This window comes from Dermacentor andersoni, chromosome 9, assembly GCF_023375885.2.
Source record: "Dermacentor andersoni chromosome 9, qqDerAnde1_hic_scaffold, whole genome shotgun sequence".
Taxonomy (NCBI): domain Eukaryota; kingdom Metazoa; phylum Arthropoda; class Arachnida; order Ixodida; family Ixodidae; genus Dermacentor; species Dermacentor andersoni.
Window position 1 is genome coordinate 80,368,079 of NC_092822.1, and position 20,794 is coordinate 80,388,872.

The 20,794-nt window shown below is 43.5% G+C and overlaps 1 protein-coding gene across 1 annotated transcript in view; it reads left to right on the forward strand.

Moving 5' to 3' along the window:
- Positions 1-12,842, forward strand: part of LOC140213323 (uncharacterized) — a 48,875-nt gene extending 36,033 nt beyond the window's left edge. The window contains exon 3 of the mRNA XM_072284553.1: positions 11,884-12,842. Coding sequence (XP_072140654.1) covers positions 11,884-12,507 — 624 coding nt within the window. The 3' untranslated portion in view covers positions 12,508-12,842. The remainder of the gene's footprint in view (positions 1-11,883) is intronic.
- Positions 12,843-20,794: the final 7,952 nt, after the last annotated feature.

Sequence of the window (20,794 nt, forward strand, 5' to 3'; positions counted from 1 at the left end):
GCATTGCTATGCTCAACTTTTGTGGGTAAAGAAGTCATCATCTTATGCTGGGTACCTATCCATAGTGGCATAAAAGGCAATGAAGGTGCCAATGAGAACGCTACCGCAGTAGCTTTTAGCGACGCCAACAGAAACATACCCGTTGCAGCCACAGACCTTAGACCATACTTGCATCATCAGCTGAAGAAGCACTGGCAGAAACAGTGGGGTACCCAATAATCCAATAAAATGCATTTGACCAAACCTTAATTATGGGACTTTATATCAGAGAAAACAGCATGATACAAGGAAGTTCTCCTTTGTCAATTAACAACAGATCATATCTTCGGCACCCGCTGTCACCTACTGACTGTAAATGACCCTCCTTCATGACGAAGGTGTGGCGACAGCTGTACAGTTCTCCATGTCCGTATCCAGTGCAGGTAAATAGAAACTAAGCGCAAAAAGCACTTTCATTCTGTGTTTCTTCAGCATGTTCCACTTCGCCCAGCATTTTTTCATAGTCGTGAACCGCTTTCTAACCTGGAAACAGTTTTTAGCTTTTTAGATGAAGTTAACATCGTGCAAATAATTTGACCGGGTCATGTTTAGCACAGCCTCGCCTTCGAGGCTCTAGCAGCAGTAGCATAAGATTTTAAAGCATGTACAGTCTGTTTCACACTTAGGGGAAAACTCGGAGCGCGTGGCATCGGCGATGCGGCGAGCGCTGGAGTCGCGCGGCGGAAGCAGCTCGCGCAGGCGCAGACGCTCTAGGTGCGGAGTCGTGATCTGCGTCGTCTGCTACGGCGGCGCGCGCTGGCCGCATTGTCGGGAAGAGTGCTACGGTCAGAGGCTGTGTGCGTATTCCGTTGTTACTGCGGGAACTGAGCCGATATTCCTTATTAAGCATTGTGCAACGCCGAACTCTGAGCTTTCATTGGCCACATTCGAGTTCTACGAACTTCTTTTGACGACATGCTTCTTTCGTTCTTTAGAAAGGTCGGGGTGCTTAGTGCGTGCACGTATATTTCTTCGCTGTGTGTGTTACCGTAACACGCAGCGGTAAGAAAGGGACACCGAACTCTGCGCGCAACGTGCTCGGTTTTTATTTGGCGCGAAAGGAAAACAGAACGCTCACTATAATGACTATGCGAGTCGAACACGATGAAACAAACGGATAAGAATAAAAGACTACTTTAGGTTAAGGCATTGAGCTGAAAGTGTTTCTTCTCGACAATAGTTCTTTACGCAAGACAGGCTCTGTCAGCCGACAAGGAAATGCACGCGTCACGCTCCGAACATCACTTAGTACATCGTCATGTCCCCAGCGGCAGCGATGACAGCGCTCATTCTGGAGGGCAGTGAGTTGCAAATTGAGTCGGTAAGTCATGTGTTCATTCGCAGCACGTCCCCCTCGCTGACGATGGCCGACTTTGTGGTGATTTGGCGCTCTTTAAACTTCTGAAGATAAAATGTAAATGACCTTGAAAAGCCAATGCAGCGTCATCTGTCTGTCTTGTGTAACGAACTATTGTCGAGAAGAAACACTTTCAGCTCAATGCCTTAACCTAAAGTATTCTTTTATTCTTATCCGTTTGTTTCATCGTGTTAGACTCGCATAGTCAATATATTGAGTGTTTTGTTTTCCTTTCGCGCCAAATAAAGACCGAGCACGTTGCGCGCACAGTTCGGTGTCCCTTTCTTATCGCTGCATGTTACGGTAACACACACAGCGAAGAAATATACGTGCACGCACTAAGTACCCCGACCTTTCGAAAGAACGAAAGAAGCCTGTCGTCAAAAGAAGTTCGTAGAACTCGAATGTGGCCAATGAAAGCTCAGAGTTTGGCGTTGCACAACGCTTAATAAGGAATATCGGCTCAGTTCCCGCAGTAACAATGGAATACGCACACTGCCTCTGACTGTAGCACTCTTCCCGACAATGGGGCCAGCGCGCGCTGCCGTAGCAGACGACGCAGATCACGACTCCGCCTCTAGAGCGTCTGCGCCTGCGCGAGCTGCTTCCGCCGCGCGACTCCAGCGCCTGCCGTATCGTCGATGCCACGCGCTCCGAGTTTTCCCCCAAGTGTGAAACAGACTGTACCTCTCAGCTGTTTAATTCAAGAGCCATGTGGAGACTAGTGCTTGTATGCATCTTATAATATCATTTTGTCGTAGCCAAACTTTTACGCTCCTTTTGTATCATGAGTCATTGTCATTATTTTGATACTTACATAATTTAGGCAGCTTACAGCGTTTAGGCATGTTTACAGCCACATTACATCTATGTTTGCAACTCATGTGTTCATTTCATACATAATACATAGACAATTCATTACGATATGTCTTTGGCCATAGCTGACCCTTGCACCATTAAACACCACACATTATCAAGGCCACTGGGTGTGTGTGCCGCAAAAGAATGCAAAATCCTCCAGAAAAAAAAAATCAGCCGCTTTGCCACACCCAGACAGCACACCTTTGTCACATTACCCAGCAAAATAAAAAAAAATAAATAAAAAAATCTGTTTTGCCACACCTGCCTTGCAAGTACAACTTTGTTGTAGTTGCAGCAAAAAAACTTTGTTAAATCGCAAATGCTGTTAAATTCAGATTTTAGAGTTTCAGTAGTAAAAATAATTTGACAGGTTCCTAGAGCATTCCTGGTCAATGTTGTCTTGTTGGTCAGCGCTTATAAACAAATTATCTTGTGGCACTTTGCACATGTTGCAAGATGGCACTTGTGTCACCCACGATCGTGCTCCAAACGATTCCAGATAAGAAAGAAAGAAATAAAAGTGAAAAATGAAGTGGCCGCACCTGCCTTTTCTACAATGTCTGTATCTTAGTGAGCTCGAAAATGCGCCGTGCAAGCAGCCTCGAAGCAGTGTACAGCGTAGTTTGTAGAAGATGGTGCCGATCATGCTCCATATGCGTCCAGAAAAGAATGAGAGAAAGAAGAGTGAAAAGCAAAGTGTTTCCGCCCGCTCTTCCTGCAATTCCTGTATCTTGGCAAGCACAAAATTGTGCAGTGGAAGCAACCTCGAAGCATTGGACAGCCTAGTTTGTAAAAGATGGCGCCAAGAAAGCGCAAAGCTGTGTGGCTTGAGATGAAGGTGCCAGTTCTGCATCACATAAAGAAATATCATCTGGCACAAAGATATCGACGATTCTTAATACTGGAAGCGCCATAATCATGAATGCTGTAACCAATGGCCATGCTAACCAACAAAAAAATAGTTAGGGACTTCTTTCCACCATAGGCAACTGTTTCAGAAAGGCGGGCTTTGTGCACTAGGGTGAAATCCCCCACGATATTGAGACCAACACGGTGTAAGCCGCTGACATTACCACGATCTGTGAACACATCGCTACTCGAGATGAAACAGGTGCTACTTCGATGCAGTAGTTTCACAGAGAAGATAGTCTTGCCTCATTCTGCTAAACAATATTGGATGAGACGGTCACTGCGACACACGGCGGGGTTGTGCATCGGAGGTGATGGCAGCAACTGCAGTATCGAGATTCAAATTGGCACGTGTTGACCTTAACTCCAGTTTTGACGCAAAATGCACTGTTATCACTTGTGTCGCTCATTGATTTCGTGCACGCTAGGGGATTGTTGCAGGTGCTCTTGCACCACGTGCGATGCACACTGTGGTTGTAAACCTGAAACTTCCACAAAAGCGATTGCACATTTCTGACTATTTGAGTGCGCCTAACGCTTGATATGCTTTCTGGAGGATTAAATAAGTGTTAAAATTTTCACAGCCTAAATTCTGCAACGTTTATATTTTGGTGTATGCGGCAAATTTCAGTTCATAGCTGCAAACTTACCTTTGGCACCTTTCTTTTTTACAGCAGTCTAGATATAGCTATGATCGCTTGTAACAATTGAATTTTTCATTCCTTCTGATATCGCTGTAAGTCACAGGCACTGTATGAGCTCAGTCACGTAGCGAGTCATGCACAGCCACGGTCAGGCTAAAGGAGGAGACGCACTTTCCCCCTGTAGCATGCGCTTGTCGAAGTGACCGGGCGCTCACTCTCCCTCGCACTGGAACAACTGTTGCTGGGGTGTAAACATGGCTCACAACATGTATTTCCAGCCCTGAAAGTTTAACAACAACAGCACATTTAACAAACAGAAGCATGGCCTTAGAGATTCGCTATTTTTATTCTGAGTTACTACGCAGCATGTGACCTCCGTAAGTTCTTTACTAACACGACAGATGGCGCTGCATTGTTTGCTGAATGCCACGCTCCTATGCACCTTTGCGAAACCCGATCATCCCATTTTCACGACTGCATTTTTGCCACTCGAACTCCGTTCGAATGGAAGAATAGGTCAAATGATCCCTTCTGCCTTTTGTAGCTTTGAATAAGTTTACTAGCCATGAAAGCTCTAAGTATCTGCTTAAAAAGTTAGAAAGCTTTAGTAAGTCTAAGCTGTGGTACCAAATTACTTTGCGAAATGGCAAAAAAACTATTTTGTTTCCAATAGAACCAAGACCGGGAAACAAAAATAGTTTGTTGCTTCACGGCTTAAGGTAAAGCTTAGTTCATTAAATTGAGGTTTGATTCCATTAGTTTAGTTCAATTACCATAAAAAATTGCAACAGCTTTCACAGTTCTCAGGGAGAAATACTGGTACAAGTGAAGACACTCAAATTATTCCACTTTAAGTATTTCACTTACCTCCTTCACTGAGCACTACAATGTACTACGAGCATCCAGACACATTCTGTTTCTTTGTTCTATTAGTGCTGTCATTGTCATGGTGCACCAGATGTTACCAACTTTCCCTTCCTTTCTTTTTCGTTTAAAAGCTTCAGTTGAGCTGTAATGCAGTTGATAAGTGCATTAGTTGTGATTAATAATGTAACTAAGCTGCTGTTGCCAAATAGACTCCATTACATCTTTATTTGTTAATTTGATTAGAAATTTAAAACATCTGGTATACAATATTTGGAGGACTTGTTTATACAAGGTTCTTTTCAGATTCGATTCATAAATGTACTATTTAGAATACAAGCAATTGGAAACTAAATGTTGTGCAAGTGACTGATCTGGTTACCTTTTTTTACCTTTTGTCACAGCAAGGTGTTACCACCTTACAACCGCCAAGAACCAGGAGTTGCAGCAGAAGCACCTCATTTGTTGCGATCAATTCAACTTTGTAACCACCCGACAGTTTGTGAATTTTTGTATTTCATAAGGAAGAATAAAGAATGGCAAACTGGACATGGACCAAAAAAAGCCGCATAAGTACATCTGCATACGTGTGTAGATGCCCTTCTGTTTGTGCCCAGTTTGCACTCCCTTATCCTTCCTTTTGACAAAGGCTGTGATTTTAGTATTGTATCTTATTAATGCCACCCTTAGGAGTTCACTGTTGCTAACAGCTTTGTTTCACTCTTTCCCTACCTACGTGTGTGTCACTGGTGCATGGAAAATATTATGTTTGAACTGTTGCTATATACTACATTTTTACAACTTGGGATATTTGTTTTTGTTAGTGGCTGTTACTTTGTGAATGTTTGTGCACCTGTGTGTCTGATGCTTTCAGTAATGTTGCTTGGTGCACAGCATGATGTCGTCTTCTTTATTTTTAGTCTCCTGCTTTCGTCGCCTGTGTTTTCTAGTTTTCTAGTATGTGAGTCTTCTGCCATTAGCCGGCTGAGTGCATAAGCAGACTACGTGCTCTGTACCGATGTTTAAATTCAGCAGAATTTATTTTTTTCTCTTAATGAACTTTCTTTCCTCCAATTGCCTCATAATTCCGAAAGTTTTACACTGCCTTCCGCAAAACAAAATCAGCTATACTTACATGCTTAATAGGTCAAATATAAATGAATATAACAAGATTTTGTTAAACGTAGTCAAGCCCTCATTTTGTTGAATTCACTATACGGTAGAACCTCATTGATACTTTCTTCGGTGTTGCGTTTTCCCGGCTCCCACGTCGTGTTTTTGTGGTCTCGACCCAAATCTCATTTGCTCTTATGTATTATGTTCCCATTATACTGCGCCATTCTGTGATGTTCCCGCATCTTACGTTGAATTTGAAAGTGGCCACCATGTAAATATAGCTGTACAGGGAGAAATTGGCTCTTACATGTTACGACAAGCTACCAATATTAAGAGGCTATGACAGAGCATTTGCAAAGCATCTGAAGAAGTGCGCATCGTTTAAAACCTACAGAAGTCATGCACGGGGCTAGAGTTACTTCGGGGCCTGCAAAGGTCTTTATTGCATTTCATTCCAGTTTTCATTAGTCGGCTTCAGTGCAGTATAACCATGTTGTGCTTCGAAGCATACTCAAAATACTTCGCTGGGGCCACTGTCACAGAACACAGTCGGTTTCCCTTAACTATACATGCGCATATATGCCTTTCCTGGTCACAGTACGAGCACCGAGACATCTAATAACTGCAGCGGCGCTGACTGTGACTGTTTCTTACGTTGTGCTGTGGCGAGTTGCACTGTTGCACACGGTTACGTTTTCCCCATTGTTGCATTTATTACAATGGTCAGTTTCAAAGCGTGTCAACGGGGTTCTACTGTATCGGGGTATTTAACTGTACATGCAATACACATGCCATTGTACACAGAGCTTTTCTATCCCAGAAAGATTCTTCCAGAATGGCATTGGTGCCAGTCTCTGGTAGGACAGTTCCTGAACACCAAAATCAATTGACACATGTGTATTTTCGTTTACAAACTTCAAGAATTATGTCTGCTTTGTTTACTGTGTATGTGTCATACAATAATGCACCCTTTTGGGTAAAATTAATAATGTGAGCTCATGAGTGCTATCAGCCAAGTGGCCTACTTAGAATTGGAGTATACTAGACTGATATAATTACATTATTTTATGCTGTACGATGCTTGTTGTGTATAGTTGTCTGTACTGAACTTTTCTGTTGCTGTCACATTGATATACTTAACAAGTAAGGCTTCTCGCACTCTAGGATTCTTGCATAGAAATCTAAAAGTGTTTCCTTTGAATACTGAAAAACTACTATATTTGTTGAACGTGAGACCTACACTTGAGTGCTGTTGGTGTGTCTGGGATTCCTGGTTGAAGATTGAGGTAGACCAGTTGGAAAGAATACAGAATCAAGCTCCGATGTTTATACTTGCTACTCTACACATTTTAGCGAGTCTATTGCTAGAGAAAGCATTGACTTGGAGACACTGCATGAACGGCGGAAGAGACTTCGATTAAAACTTTTTCACAAATTATTTTATTCGAAGACTGGTATTAATGATAGTGCACTTTATTCCATCTTTTTGCCTTACCTATGTTGTGCAAGGCGTGGTTTGTTTACCTGTTTGTTAATTTTCCTGATTTCGTGTATAATTTATGGTTGTTCAATTACCCGCCGTGGTGGCTTAGCGGCTCTGGTGTAGCACTGCAAGGCACTAAGTCGTGGCATAAAATTCCAACTGTGGTGGCCGCATTTCGATGAGGGCGAAATGCAAAAACGCCAGAGTCCCATGCATTGGGGGCACATTAAAAATCTGCAGGTAGTCAAAATTAATCCAGTCTCTCTCACTGCAGTGTGTCTCCTGAGGAAATCGTGATTTTGGTGCATGAAACCCCATAATTCATTCATTCATTCCTGGTTCAAATATTTTAGCCTAATAATGCTAGTCTTGCTTTGTGTATAAATTCACCTGCTTGTCTTACTTTCCTCGTCCCCCCATTCTAATGCCGTAAGAGTGCTGTGGTTACTCTAATAACTAATGTTGTATTGTATTGTGTATTATGAGCAATTATAAACTGTAGCACACTGTTGTAATCTCCACAGTGAATATCACCGTGCAGTGATATAACAGAAGGTATTGCTTGTTTCGAGTTAAGGTAGTCCTTGCATTGAGATGCGACATATCTGCTTTACCCATTTCCGAAGTGTGCATCATCTTGTTCTTCAATGTTAATTATTGATCGATGTACTTGCTTATTGATTAGTGGTGCCTTTTTATGCTTAAAGGGACCCTGAAATGATTTTGACGAATTTGTTTGAAGGCTCTGTGTCATCAGGGTAATTCATTCTGAACAATAATTGACACATCTAAGTGCTCTGCGAAAAGCGTGCAACTTATCATAAGGTTTTACAAATGTACATCGCTACCCATTGCAGCATGTCACTTGGCCGAGTTGTCAGCCGCCCCTGACCAGATGACGCAAGATGACCATATAACCGATTGGCTGCACTGGCCACATCATCGATAATTTTAATGCAATAGTGTAAGGTCCCCGTGTTGCAGAAAATTTGTTGGTGTCAGATGTCGATTCGCTAAATACTGTTACGGAAGGATGAACGAAGAGAGGAAGAAGACCGCGAGACGCTGGCTGCTGCGGGTTGTTGGTCAGCCATTTTAACTACTCAGACTCATTTTGTATATATATTGTAAATATAATCTTCTATAATCCCAACATCCCCGTAACATATTGGTGGACGTGCAGGGTACCACGGCTGGAAACGGAGCTCCGCATCACCGTCCGCACCATGATTGACAGTGAGCACACAGGATCAACGTCATTGCCGCCTCCTACGTCACCGTCGCATGCTACGTTGCGGTCAGCATCAGTTGTCGTAGTGCAACCCAGGGATCCTGTAACTTTCTGCAGGACCGATGGCGCCGACTTTGAAGAGTGGGTCGCAATGTACGAATGCGTGAGTGGAATCAACAGATGGGACCCTACGCTTATGCTAGCTAACCTGTTGTTCTACCTAAGAGGCATGGCAAAGGTGTGGTACGAAAACCACGAAGAGGAGCTAACCAGCTGGGACCAATGCAAAGAGAAATTGACAGAGTTGTTCGGCAAACCAACCAGCCGTAAAATTGCCGCAAATCAGGAACTGGCCTCCCGTGCCCAATCCCCCACGGAGTCCTATGTCCCGTACATCCAGGACGTGCTGGCACTTTGTCGTAAAGCCGATCACGAGATTACTGAAGCAGAGAAGGTAGGGCACGTGCTTAAAGGCATTGCTGACAACGCATTTTATCTGCTCATGTGCAAAAGCTGCTCTACAGTTGATGCAATCATTAAAGAGTGCCGACGATTTGAGCAGGCCAAAACCCGATGCGTCTTACAACCATTTGCCTGACTTCCCAATACTGCCGCAACGTCAAAGTCTGAAGATCAACCCACACAGCAGCATGCATCGCCATCAGAGGACGTGGTGCGAATCGTTAGACGTGAATTGGATGCAATGGCGCCCGCAGCTTTCTGTTCACGTAGCCCTGATGCTACATTTTCAGTTCCTCTCGTACAAGCCATCGTCCACCAAACTTGCAAACATTAGTTTACATTCTGTGTGTGCTGTCGCCAATCCCAGAGCTAACGAACGCCCTTCTACTATTTTCGCTCCACTCCTACGCTTCTCTCCGCGTTATCACAACCCGAATGAGTGGAGAACTGCGGACGACCAGCTGATATGTTTCACCTGTCGCCGCATTGGTCATGTCGCCCAATACCGTTGCAACTCGTGGCCCTCAACACCTCGCATGCCGACCAACCTGAGCCATTGTGATGGAAATGCCCGCAATGTTTCGCCCACCGCCGAGTCTAACAGCGCCGACAACTCTGCTAGGAACACGTGGTACAGCCGCTCACCATCGTTGCGCGGACACCAGTCTTGTTCACCGCTAACACATCGCCCACCTTCCCGTTCGCCGCAGCCACGTTGCCTTTCATCCCCTGAGGCATTTGGCCGCACCCTTTCAGAAAACTAAGAAATGCAGCCCTCGGAGGTGGTGCTGCATTGCCTACTACTGCAGCAAATCTTCTGTCTGTGCCCACAAGGAGAAGTGTAGTAGACATTAAAATAGACGGCGTACCTGTCCAAGCACTCGTCGACACTGGAGCCCCCCCGTATCTGTGATGAGTGCTAGCCTACGTAAACGTTTAAAGAAGGTCCTCACCCCAGCAACTGCCCAAGTCACGGTTACTAATAACGACGCCGTTCTACCGCTTCTGAATTTCAGTCTGTGCCCCCAAGTGATTCCAGCTGGCAATTTCTTAATATATTAATTATTAATCTCATATTAAGCTCTCTTCATATGAGATGCTTCACACAAACTGTGATGCGCGAATGATTTACTGTAGCTGTACTCTATGCGTCTACTAAATTTGTCCGAGCCGTTTCAGGGACCCTTTAACATAATAAACAATGACACATTAAACGACTCATACTGTTGTAAATGAGCTAATCTGCTATGACCAGGGTAGCAGCATGAATGACACGTTGGCTGGCGGTGAATAACTGCTCTGTTGATAGTGCCGCTGCATCATATATGATGCAGCGCTGAAAGAGTTTTGGGAAAGGGAAACAAATATATGTTGGTTCAGGAATAGGGGGAAGAGAAAACGGGGATGGAAGAATTTGTGCGCGCATAGCTTGCTTGGCTAATCTGCAACAATGAACAACAAAATGTAATGCAAACAATTAAAATAAACAAGCAAATACAACTGTGTGCAATGAGAATTTGCTTTTTGAGCAGAGTCAGTATTTTGGCATTTCACTCGAAAAGCCAGATGCTCCATGCACCTACTGTGTTGATGATGGCACCTTTAAACATGGCATTTGATGGCATTTTAAACATATACAAAAACAATGTGTTAACGATTACACTCCTGCAAAAAATTTACACCAGCAGCAAAGAAGAATACATTTTGGTACTGCTACTGTGTGTGGTTGAGCTCTATGCCACCAGGTGGCCGCACCATGCAGACCATTCACATTTGCGCTTCTGTTCATTCCCTGAAACAGCACGCAAGGAAACGCGGCCAGGCCCTGTCCCCTTGCGCTTGCATTTACCTTACGGGACTCGTGAAACGCTTTTGCGTTAGTAATCTTCCGGTGTAAAGTGATGGCTGCAATCGCGCAAATCTTGGCGCCCATCGTATAGCGGCAGTCCGATGCGCTGCAGCCAGTCCGCTCGTTTACTGGCTTGCAGAGGGACACGATGGCGCAGCTTGACATATTGCCAGTCGCTACGTTTGCAGTCCACAACACAACAAAGTCGAATCATAGCGCTCGCGAAAAGACAGACCGACACTGACGGCGGAGCTCTCGTCAGAGACGGAGCACGTTGTAACATAAGCAGACAACACTTGCTGTGTGCAGGAAGTGCTTAAGTGTACTGAAAAATTGTTCTTGTGCATTCTCTTTATGTTACTTTCTCTCTATAAAAACAAGTTAACTAACATTTCAACTATTACGAACATCATTTGTTTACCATAAAGTTGAAAAAATTATCGATCATGTGCCCTGGTCAGCCAATCGGATAGCTCGCCCCCACTGAGTTCATATGGGTGATTTCTGTCATATGGGTAAGGGTGGCTTAAAATTCCGCCGAGTAGTGTGCTGCGATCGGCAGTGATGTACATTTTTAAAACCTTATAATAAATTATGCGCTTTACGCGGAGCACTTAGATGTGTCAATTAATGATAATGAAGAACCTACTCTAACGACTCAGTATGTTTGTAGAAAATCATCAAAATCATTTCAGGGTCCATTTAACTGCCGTCATTACCGACGCTTAGGTTGTGATGAACCGCACAAAACTTAGTGTGACTGTCGACATCTCCACGAAGAGTAGCCCATGTAAATACTGTGCACAAATGTATCTGCAGAAAGTGTGACACACAGAAAGAAAGTAAGCTAAATAGCTAACAATAACATATATCTTTTGCAGCACTTATGCATATGTATTGTTTTGACATGATTTCTATCAAGAATGTCATGAAAGGTTTTTTTGCACCCTGACAACTTGGCAGAAAAAAACTGAAAATATTATGAGAAGTTTGCTTTGTTAATTGGCTGAATTGGCAGCATGTGCAAGTGCTTGACTCCCATTTGCTCTCACTTCACTAAATTATTAGCACAAGCATCTGTGTTCTTTGATTTGGCTTAAGGCAATTTTGTTTCTCTGTGCAGGATCAAGGGATTTTACCTATCCAACAACTACCAAAGATGACAAGTCACAAGACCGACTCCTCTGCCAATGTACTCTCTGTTACTACGAAGCAGAAACGCTGTTTGATCTGGAAAAACACGTCGAGATCCATAAGGACGAGCGTACATTTCAATGTGATTTCTGCCCTCAGAGCTTCTGGCGAAAAGACAGACTCATGGTACACCTACGCTCCCACACAGGCGAGAAGCCATTTCAATGCCCTTCATGCCCTCAGAGGTTCTCACGCAAGGATAACATTAAGCAACACCTACGCATCCACACAGGCGGCCGTCCCTTTGAGTGCCATTTCTGCCATAAGACCTTTGCACGTGACTACAGCCTCAAGCTACACCTACGCACCCACACGGGTGAGCGACCATTTCAATGCCATTTGTGCCCTCAAACCTTTACAGTGGAAAGCCACCGGAAGCAACACCTACGTACCCACACAGGGGAGCGCCCATACCACTGCAAAATCTGCTGCATGTCCTTTGTGCAGTGTGGTCACTTGAACACTCATATGAAAACACAGCACCCAGACGCCACTTAGTAGGTCACTTGCTGGGCTAGTTTGCTCTATTTATTAAGGGCCGTCTGAATTGCAAATCTAGATCTGTTTATTTGGGTGAATGACTGTCTTGTGCATCAGGATGCACAAGTGTTGCGATATGTTCTTATATGTTGAGCTGCCAAGTAACATAGCAGGATGTTCGAGCCCCACTGAACAAGTGGTAGGGACATGTGTTGGAGTAAGATTGCTTAGATTACAACTGTGTTCATGTGATATCCCTTCATGTGAAGACACAATAAGTTGGACTCGATCATATCTGAACTGTGTGTATAAAATACTCATGTTTGCAATAAAATAGTGATGATCAATTTTGATTGTAGACCTCTCATTGGGACTTACTGGTGTCCTCGAATTGTACTGCAACTTAAACATCATTTTTAGTGAAATGGCCCTTCGTCATATTTTGGCATTGCCAACAGACAAGTGTGGTGCATAGGTCACACAATGGCAATCGTCTCAGTAAAATAAGAAACCATTAAAGGGACACTAAAGTGAAAAATGAATCTTCTGCATCAGTAAATTACTGTTCTACAACACCAAAAACGCCACTCTTACAATGATAAGACGTTCGGTAAGCCAGAAAAAGCGCAAGATCGAAATATGGGTGGCGACGTCTACGTAAGTTCCCGCACCTGGGGGCTGTGACGTCTTGGAATTTGATTGCATCTTCTAGTGCCTGCTAATTATATGTAGCGGTACAGATTGACTACATTGTGTTCTAAAGGAACCAAATATTAAACATGGCAAGTTTAGGGAACCTTTATTCAGCCAACACGGCCCAAATGGGAAAACATACTTTGGAATCCCCGACGTCACGCTGACGTACTGGCGCTGGGGTTTCGGCGCGTAATTCAAATACTGATGCTTGGACCTTCATTTTCTCATCTAAATATCAAACTGTTTTTTTTAAATGGCTGCCTGCAGGGTTCTCAAACAATGCTTCATTAGTCTAAACTGATTTATTGTTTCGCTTTAGTGTCCCTTTAAGCACAAAAATAGCTGAAAATCAGGGGGTGCTTTGATTATGCAAGGTAAAAGTTTGAGCGACCTTTTTTTTTTTGCGGCCACCACTTCAAGCTAGGCGACACAGGATGCAATTTTGGCTGTGACACAACGTCCTACACACTGGAACTGCAAGTGGAGCCAAGGCGTCTTGCCGGGCCGTAGCACCGGATTGGACACCTTGTGTGCGACAATCTAGTAGGAGACACACAGTATGTTTCGGCGTCCAATACGGCGTCTGATACGACCGATAGGCAGCTGCATCCTAACCCTTGTGGCGTGGGCCGCCGTTGCAGATTGTGCCGCTGAGTGCTGTAGTCTACTGTAGTCTCAGTCATAGAAGATACCTGTATGCACCCACCAATAAGTACATGGGCGCGTTGCCATTTTGGAGCTAAGCAGTCTTTTTTCAAGTTGTCGAGAATTTAAGCAGTATAGGTGCGCTCATAGAAGACCCTATTTTATCGTCTTGTCGGCATCTTTCTCTGCATTGACCATTTCTTTTCTGCACATTGTAATTTGAAAAGTTAGCGATAATGAGCGATCCTGTCTCGTGTTTGCATCGTGTTGTCATTTACGAATATTCTCTGTAGAAGACACACATAAACAGGGGGAACCCTGTCGAAACAAAAGGTCCATCCTATAATATATTCACTTTAGTCAAAAGTGACTAATATGAAAACATCAGTTCAATCTTCAGTCCTCAGCAGAGTAGCGGAGCAGTTCTTTATTCCTACTCAATGCCAGTCCTTTACTTGGAATAGTAAAGGCTGGGCCATTCCCACTCCTGGAGTGGCTGAGCTGGTCCATTCCATTCCTCTTATTCCAGCAAACAAAACATTTTCTCTTTGTCTAGTTGTGCCTTGTGTGCGCGGTAACAAAAACATTTTTAAACTCTTCACAGGGTGTGCAATAATGTTACATGCTATCTTTTTTCACACGGGAATGCACACACACTGTGGACTTTTATTTCAACAGCGTGCTGCTGCCTGTAATCTCTAATATTTGTTGTTTTCAAAAAGAGCCTTTTTCAAATTTCGGTTTCAGTAAATCTTTCTGCCTGTCAGTGGTGGAAACTTGAGCGGCCGAGAACAGTGCGAAAGCGCAACCACATCTCAAGCCGTGGTACAAGTATAAATAAATTAATTAATAACCTTTCCAAAAATATTTAATCCTTCAGGAAATGCTGTTTATTCAAGTTACAGTACAAAACAATCTTGCACCTCTGTGCATGGATCAGGCTAGATTATTCTGTCACTTTGGTGGCCAACATTGTCAATGTTTCAGATGCGTCAATGTTTCTTTTTTTTGGGGGGGGGGTGGGGGTGATCTTTCTTGTTTTACATTTACCGACATGTTATTGGGCACCATATTTTCCAGCACACTTCTCTGGCCGCCTGTTATCCTGTCTTCGGGATGCTCGCCAATGCACAAAAAAACATGGTACGCATTCCAAATCATCGTGGACTCGTGCAGGGTACACGCTTTCGTGGTGCTGTTCTTGACCTCGATTCTTCTGTCGTAGGTCAAGCACGCTCTTGCTAAATTGAATTACTTTTGACAACTAAAATTTTCTCACTGGAACACTTTTTATCGAAGCCAAGAAATGCATTTGACATTAAATAAACTGCTTCAGAAATACCTTGCAGTTAAAGGTACTTCAATGAATTCAGCAAAAACAGAATTATTCGCAGTTAAAGATTGCCTTTTCCTGCCTGATCCTGTTCGCACTGCTACTGCTCCTCAACGCCTTGCACTGTGAAGGCTACGGTGAAGTGGGAGCAACAAAAGTAATGACAACAGATTTTCCAGTCCACAGGAAGAAAGAGTGTTGCATGCGTAAGCTCTTCTTAATTATTTTGCTGCAGGAAAACTGAAAATAGGGGCTGTTGTGCAGACTCCCCTCGTTCTTATCAAATGCAAGAAGGAGCTCATTTATGCTCAGTAGTTTCTGTTTGTTAAATAAGCAGGTTTGCAGGCTGTACAAGTCTGCAAATTTGGGCGAAATGAGCGAAATGCGAAAATTGGGCGAAATGCGAAAACACCCGTGTGCTTAGATTTAGGTGCACATTAAAGAACCCCAGGTGGTCGAAATTTCCGGACTCCTCCATTACGGCGTGCTTCATAATCAGAAGGTGGTTTTGGCACGTAAAACCCCATAATTTATATTTAATTAATTTTCTTGCTGTCATCCGCTGTCTTTTCCACGCTAGTTAATGATGTCTCAAGTGTGTAATGAGCACCAACAAGCCCAACTGTCTTCTCTAATTGTGCTACTTTCTAATTTATTCAAAGTTTTGTTGATGTGAAGGGATATGCTTTTTGAAGCCATTCAGTAAATATGCGCTTGCATTTTGGCATTATTTTACGTGCTTCCAATGCCACACGCATGACATGCAAAACTGCACGAAGTGTTGGGGACGCTTCGGCTTGGCTACGGCTCATTATCCAATGCATTGAAAAGTTCATTGTAGCTGGACCAAGGGAACGGGAGAGCGGGGGGAGGGGGGGGGGGAGGTACCAGCCATAATTACTTGTGCTTTCTAGGAGGGGTGGGATTTTATAACAGTTAGGAAAGCAAACCGTTCGCATAGCCTCACGTGAGTGATCAGAATTGAGCTTTGGTCGGCAAGAGCACCATTCTGACTAATCACGCGACCACAAGAGAATGGTTCGCTTTCTGAAACAATATAAATTCGCAGGTGCTGCCATCTTAGTTATGGGAATTATTCTACTGCATGGCTGTTCAGAGCTTTCCTGCAGTGAAGTGAAGAACACACTGACATGCTAAGTAGGCAACGCACACTTCAGTGCAAACAACACACAGACGTAGACGGACGGCACACATTGCTGTGTCCTGTCCTATCTGTCTACGTGCGTGCGTGGTTTATGCTGAAGTGTACATGATACCAGATCAACTAGCCCAACAGTCTGTCCTTTAAGTAGGAGAATCGGGAGAGGTACATCTCTAGTATAAATTCATACACTCATGAGAAGTAAGTGTGGGACAGGGTATGTGAAGCAAACCGGCTGGCAGCCCCATTCCCTACCCTTACCAAATTCCCAACGCGACAGCCTGGAAGAGCAGGCAGACTTTCTGACTGAACACTTCGGATATATCTCTAGTGCATCACACTGCACGGAAACTTTCTTGAGGTTTAAAGAATGCACAGAGCGGCAGCCCCTTGAACACAACTGTGCACAAAATGAGGCTTGCAACCGCCACTAAAGTGCCCACACAGAACTTAAGACTTCTTTCAATTGTTGCAACAGCTCGGAACCAGGTGGCAAATGTATCATGTATGAAATGATCAGGTGCCTACACTCTGGAACACGGAAAACACTCCGCTCTATTTTCAATGCTATATGGCTGACTGGGTACATTACATCTTGGGAAGAGGCTATTAAGGATCCTTGCTTAGCCAGTAGTTACAGACTAATAGCTTTGACAATTTGTCTGTCCTAGCTTTTTGGAGAAGTGTAAACTGGCACCTAATCTATCTTCTAGAAAGCAACAAAACACTAGATCCTCTCCAGTGTGGCTTCTGAAAAGGGAGGTCAACAACAAAACACCTTGTCTGCATTGAGGCATACGTTAGAGATGCATTCATACACAGAAAGTTCTTCCACCATGTTTTTTGGCTTTGCAAATGCTTTGACATGACATGGCATTTCAGAGTTCTCAGAGATATTTCCACCAAGGTTGCCCTTGGCAGCATGCTAAATGCAATCGAAAACTACCTTTCGAACCGCGCCTTTCATGCAAGGGTTGACCAGGCCAGGTCCAAGTATTTTCGGTTGAACTCGCAGAATAGTGCATGTGTACTTTTCACAAATAAGGGGATAGGAATTGTACCTGACCCTATTGAGTACGCTATCTGTAAGAGCAACACACACATTTCTTGGCATCATTCTAGACTCCAAAATTACATTTGTTCCTCATATTAAATACTTAAGATATAAAATCCCCAAGGCAATAACTAATTGAAGCTTCTGTTGCATACAACATGGGGTAATGACTGGAACTGCCTCATGTTCGAACCTGCACAAGACCCTTGTAGAACCACATTTAGACTGCGGTGCCATAGTTTATCACTCTGCTGCACACAGTGCTCAAGATGCTTGATCTGTTGCACCATCTAGGTATAGGATTAGCAACCGGTGCCTTCAGAACAAGTCTGATGCAGAGCCTCTGCACAGAAACAAATGAACGGTCATTCCATTTACAAATGACATAGTATTCCAGGTTCCACGACCTTCAGTGAAAAAGCACTTCTCACTTTGTGTGACAAAACTGATTGACGAAATATGTGTCCCACTTTTAGAACATAGCCTAATCCCTTTAACGAACCTGCTGCCATTATGGCAGTGACATCTGGTTGAATGTGACACATCATTTATCGTGGTCACAAAACACAACCCTGAGGGTCACGTTCGAATGTTCTTCTAAAGCTTCAGGCAAAGAACTCGCACATGGGGTATTACACTGACACACCTAGGTCGCACGAAGGCGTGTCTTATGCGGCGGTCGGGCCACCTTTCTCTAAATCAGACATTCTGCACACTGAAATGAGTACCTTTACAGCTGATGCATGTGCCGTATACTGTGGGTTGTGAAACACAATAAGAAAGCGAAGTCACAAAATGCCATCATATTCACTCACTCTGTAAATGTCATAGGATCTCTAATAGTTCATTCCCTAAATATAAAAATCCAGTACTAAATGGTCTTTATTCACTTCTGTGTATGACGTACATCTCTAACCATCATGTAACACTATGCTGGGTGCCACAGCACCGAGGCATTGAAAGCAATGCGCTAGCAGAGGAAACCGCCACTTCCTGATCTGCAACAAGAGCTTGCAATTCTTCCATAGCTGTCCACTCCATACATTTGAAACCTTTGATTAAAGAAACCTAGGTTATTGGCAACGCTTATGTTATGCTGAAACTTCCAATAAACCCCACATAATTAGGCCACAGGTAGGCAATTTGTCACCCGCAATAAAATTGTGACAAATCATTGTTCTGTTCTGTCAACTCCATATAAGGCACACGTATGGCACACGACTTGCTCTCTAGCGGCAAACCTGCAGTCTGCAGTAGATGGGGTGAATGACTGATCGTTGTCCACGTCCTTGCCGAGTGTTAGGAAGCAGCAGCTGAATGGAGAAAGCCTTTTCCCCAAGCCTACCCACACCATATCTCTTTACATCCGGGATTGTTTATTGGCACAGAACTTTTTTTCTTTTTTTTTTTTGAGATTAAAACAGTTTTAAATTTCTTAAATGATCTTGTGCTACGTTGCGTCAGTCCAAGAGATTTGTAGGACACACTCTCACCAGCGGGTGCTGCTGTGACGGTAGTTTTGTAGAGCACATGCCTCCGAGCTCTTGCATTTAAGGCTCCTGGTGAGGTGGTAGTTCTACTGGCACTAACTAATTTTAGTATATCATCCCTTTGTAAACATATGTTTTATACTCCTATCACACCACACTTTCATTGTCGTTTAACGCTTCTATATTTTACACACTTAACAGCTACTGATTTTTATATTTTTTTATAGCCCTGTTACGTTTACCTATCACAATAGGACATAAGAACTTTCAGCACCTGCCATGGTTGTTTAGTGGCTTTGGTGTTGGCTTGCTAAGCACGAGGTAGTGGGATCAAATCCTGGCCATGACGGCCGCATTTCGATGGGGCCGAAATGCAAAACCACCCGTGGTACTTAGATTTAGGTGCATGTTAAAGAATCCCAGGTGGTCAAAATCCAGAGTTCCCCACTACAGCGTGCCTCATGTTAAAATCGTGGTGTTGCACATCAAACTCCATAACTTTTTTTTTTTTACCATTCGGTGCAAAATGTGCTGCCACAGTGAATATGTTCAACTTATGTACGGTAGTATTTTGCTTAGCTTCTTCAATGAGTAGTACACTGTACTGCAAGCATCTAGACGCATGCTGTTTCTTTGTTTAACATTTTTGCCATTATCATGATGCACCAGATATGACCAACTTTTTTTTTTTTCTCGTTTACAAGTCAGTTTAGCTGCAATCCAGTTGATCAAGACATGAGATAAATTAACATAACCTTCTTGTTGCTAGGTAGACTCCATGAAACCTTCCCATTTCACTTTATTCACCAACTTGAAATAGTATTTGCTATTTGATTTGATCGTTGGAGGTCATTTTTCTTGATTTCTTGTGTTTGATCATATTTTAAGTCTTCCTTTTTTGAACACAAAAAAATTGCAAAGTGTTATGCAGGTGGCTAAACTGATTACTTTTATTTAAACTCTTGTTACAGCAAGGCATCATCAACACCCAGCTACAGTCAAGAACCAAACGTTGCAGCAGAAGCGTCTCAATTGTTGCGATAACTCTGAGGGTACAACCTCGGGATTCCTGCTCTCATAACACAGAAGGGCAAGCACATGGACAGACAGTGACTTCATTGTCAATATAGCCCTAGGAGCTTTTCACAGGAGAACAACTTCAGGTCTAAGCTGCGCACCTACACGGATGAACAACCCTCTCATTACACCGCCCAACATCCTTTCTACAGTCTGACCACCTGAGCTGTCACTTGAGTGCTCGTGCAATGCCGTTGTATCAGATCAAGATAGATCACCAGGCCACTAACCTGAATAGTGACTATGAGAACTTGGTACCGTGATGCCACGGCAGAGTGCACAACTGTAGCAGTCTAGGTGCACATCATGGATTACACAGAATCAAAAGTAAGAATGCACAATTGAATTCAATAGTAGCTTCAACACAGTCTGCATAGTAGAAGGGGCTCCAAGACTGCACAGTGGCGCAAGGTATGAAAATTTTTGAGGAGTAAACCGTGCCTCAATCGCTAGTACTTATTAAATGAATTTTTCATATGTTGGTGTGCGGTGCAGTTTTGGAACTGTTTCGACTACGGGGACTGTGTGTCATATTGAATTGAACGTACTAGCTGTACATATGTGTGCAGTAACCTGCACGAGTGTATTCACATTTTGGTGCATCATGGAGGGCAAGTATGACCACATGCTGTCTTAAACCACACTGTAAAATTTCTTGAAAGGATATTGCAGTAGGATTTACCAGGGTGTTGCATCATGTTAGAATGTAGCTGTTGACTGCTATAGTGAAGGTTACGGGGGCATTTTTTTTTTTCGCTTGAGATTAGGTTGTTTAATGTGACTATTCGTGCGCTATTTATTCAGGTGAAAACACAACGAAGTCTGCAGTGCTCAATTGTGTTTATGTA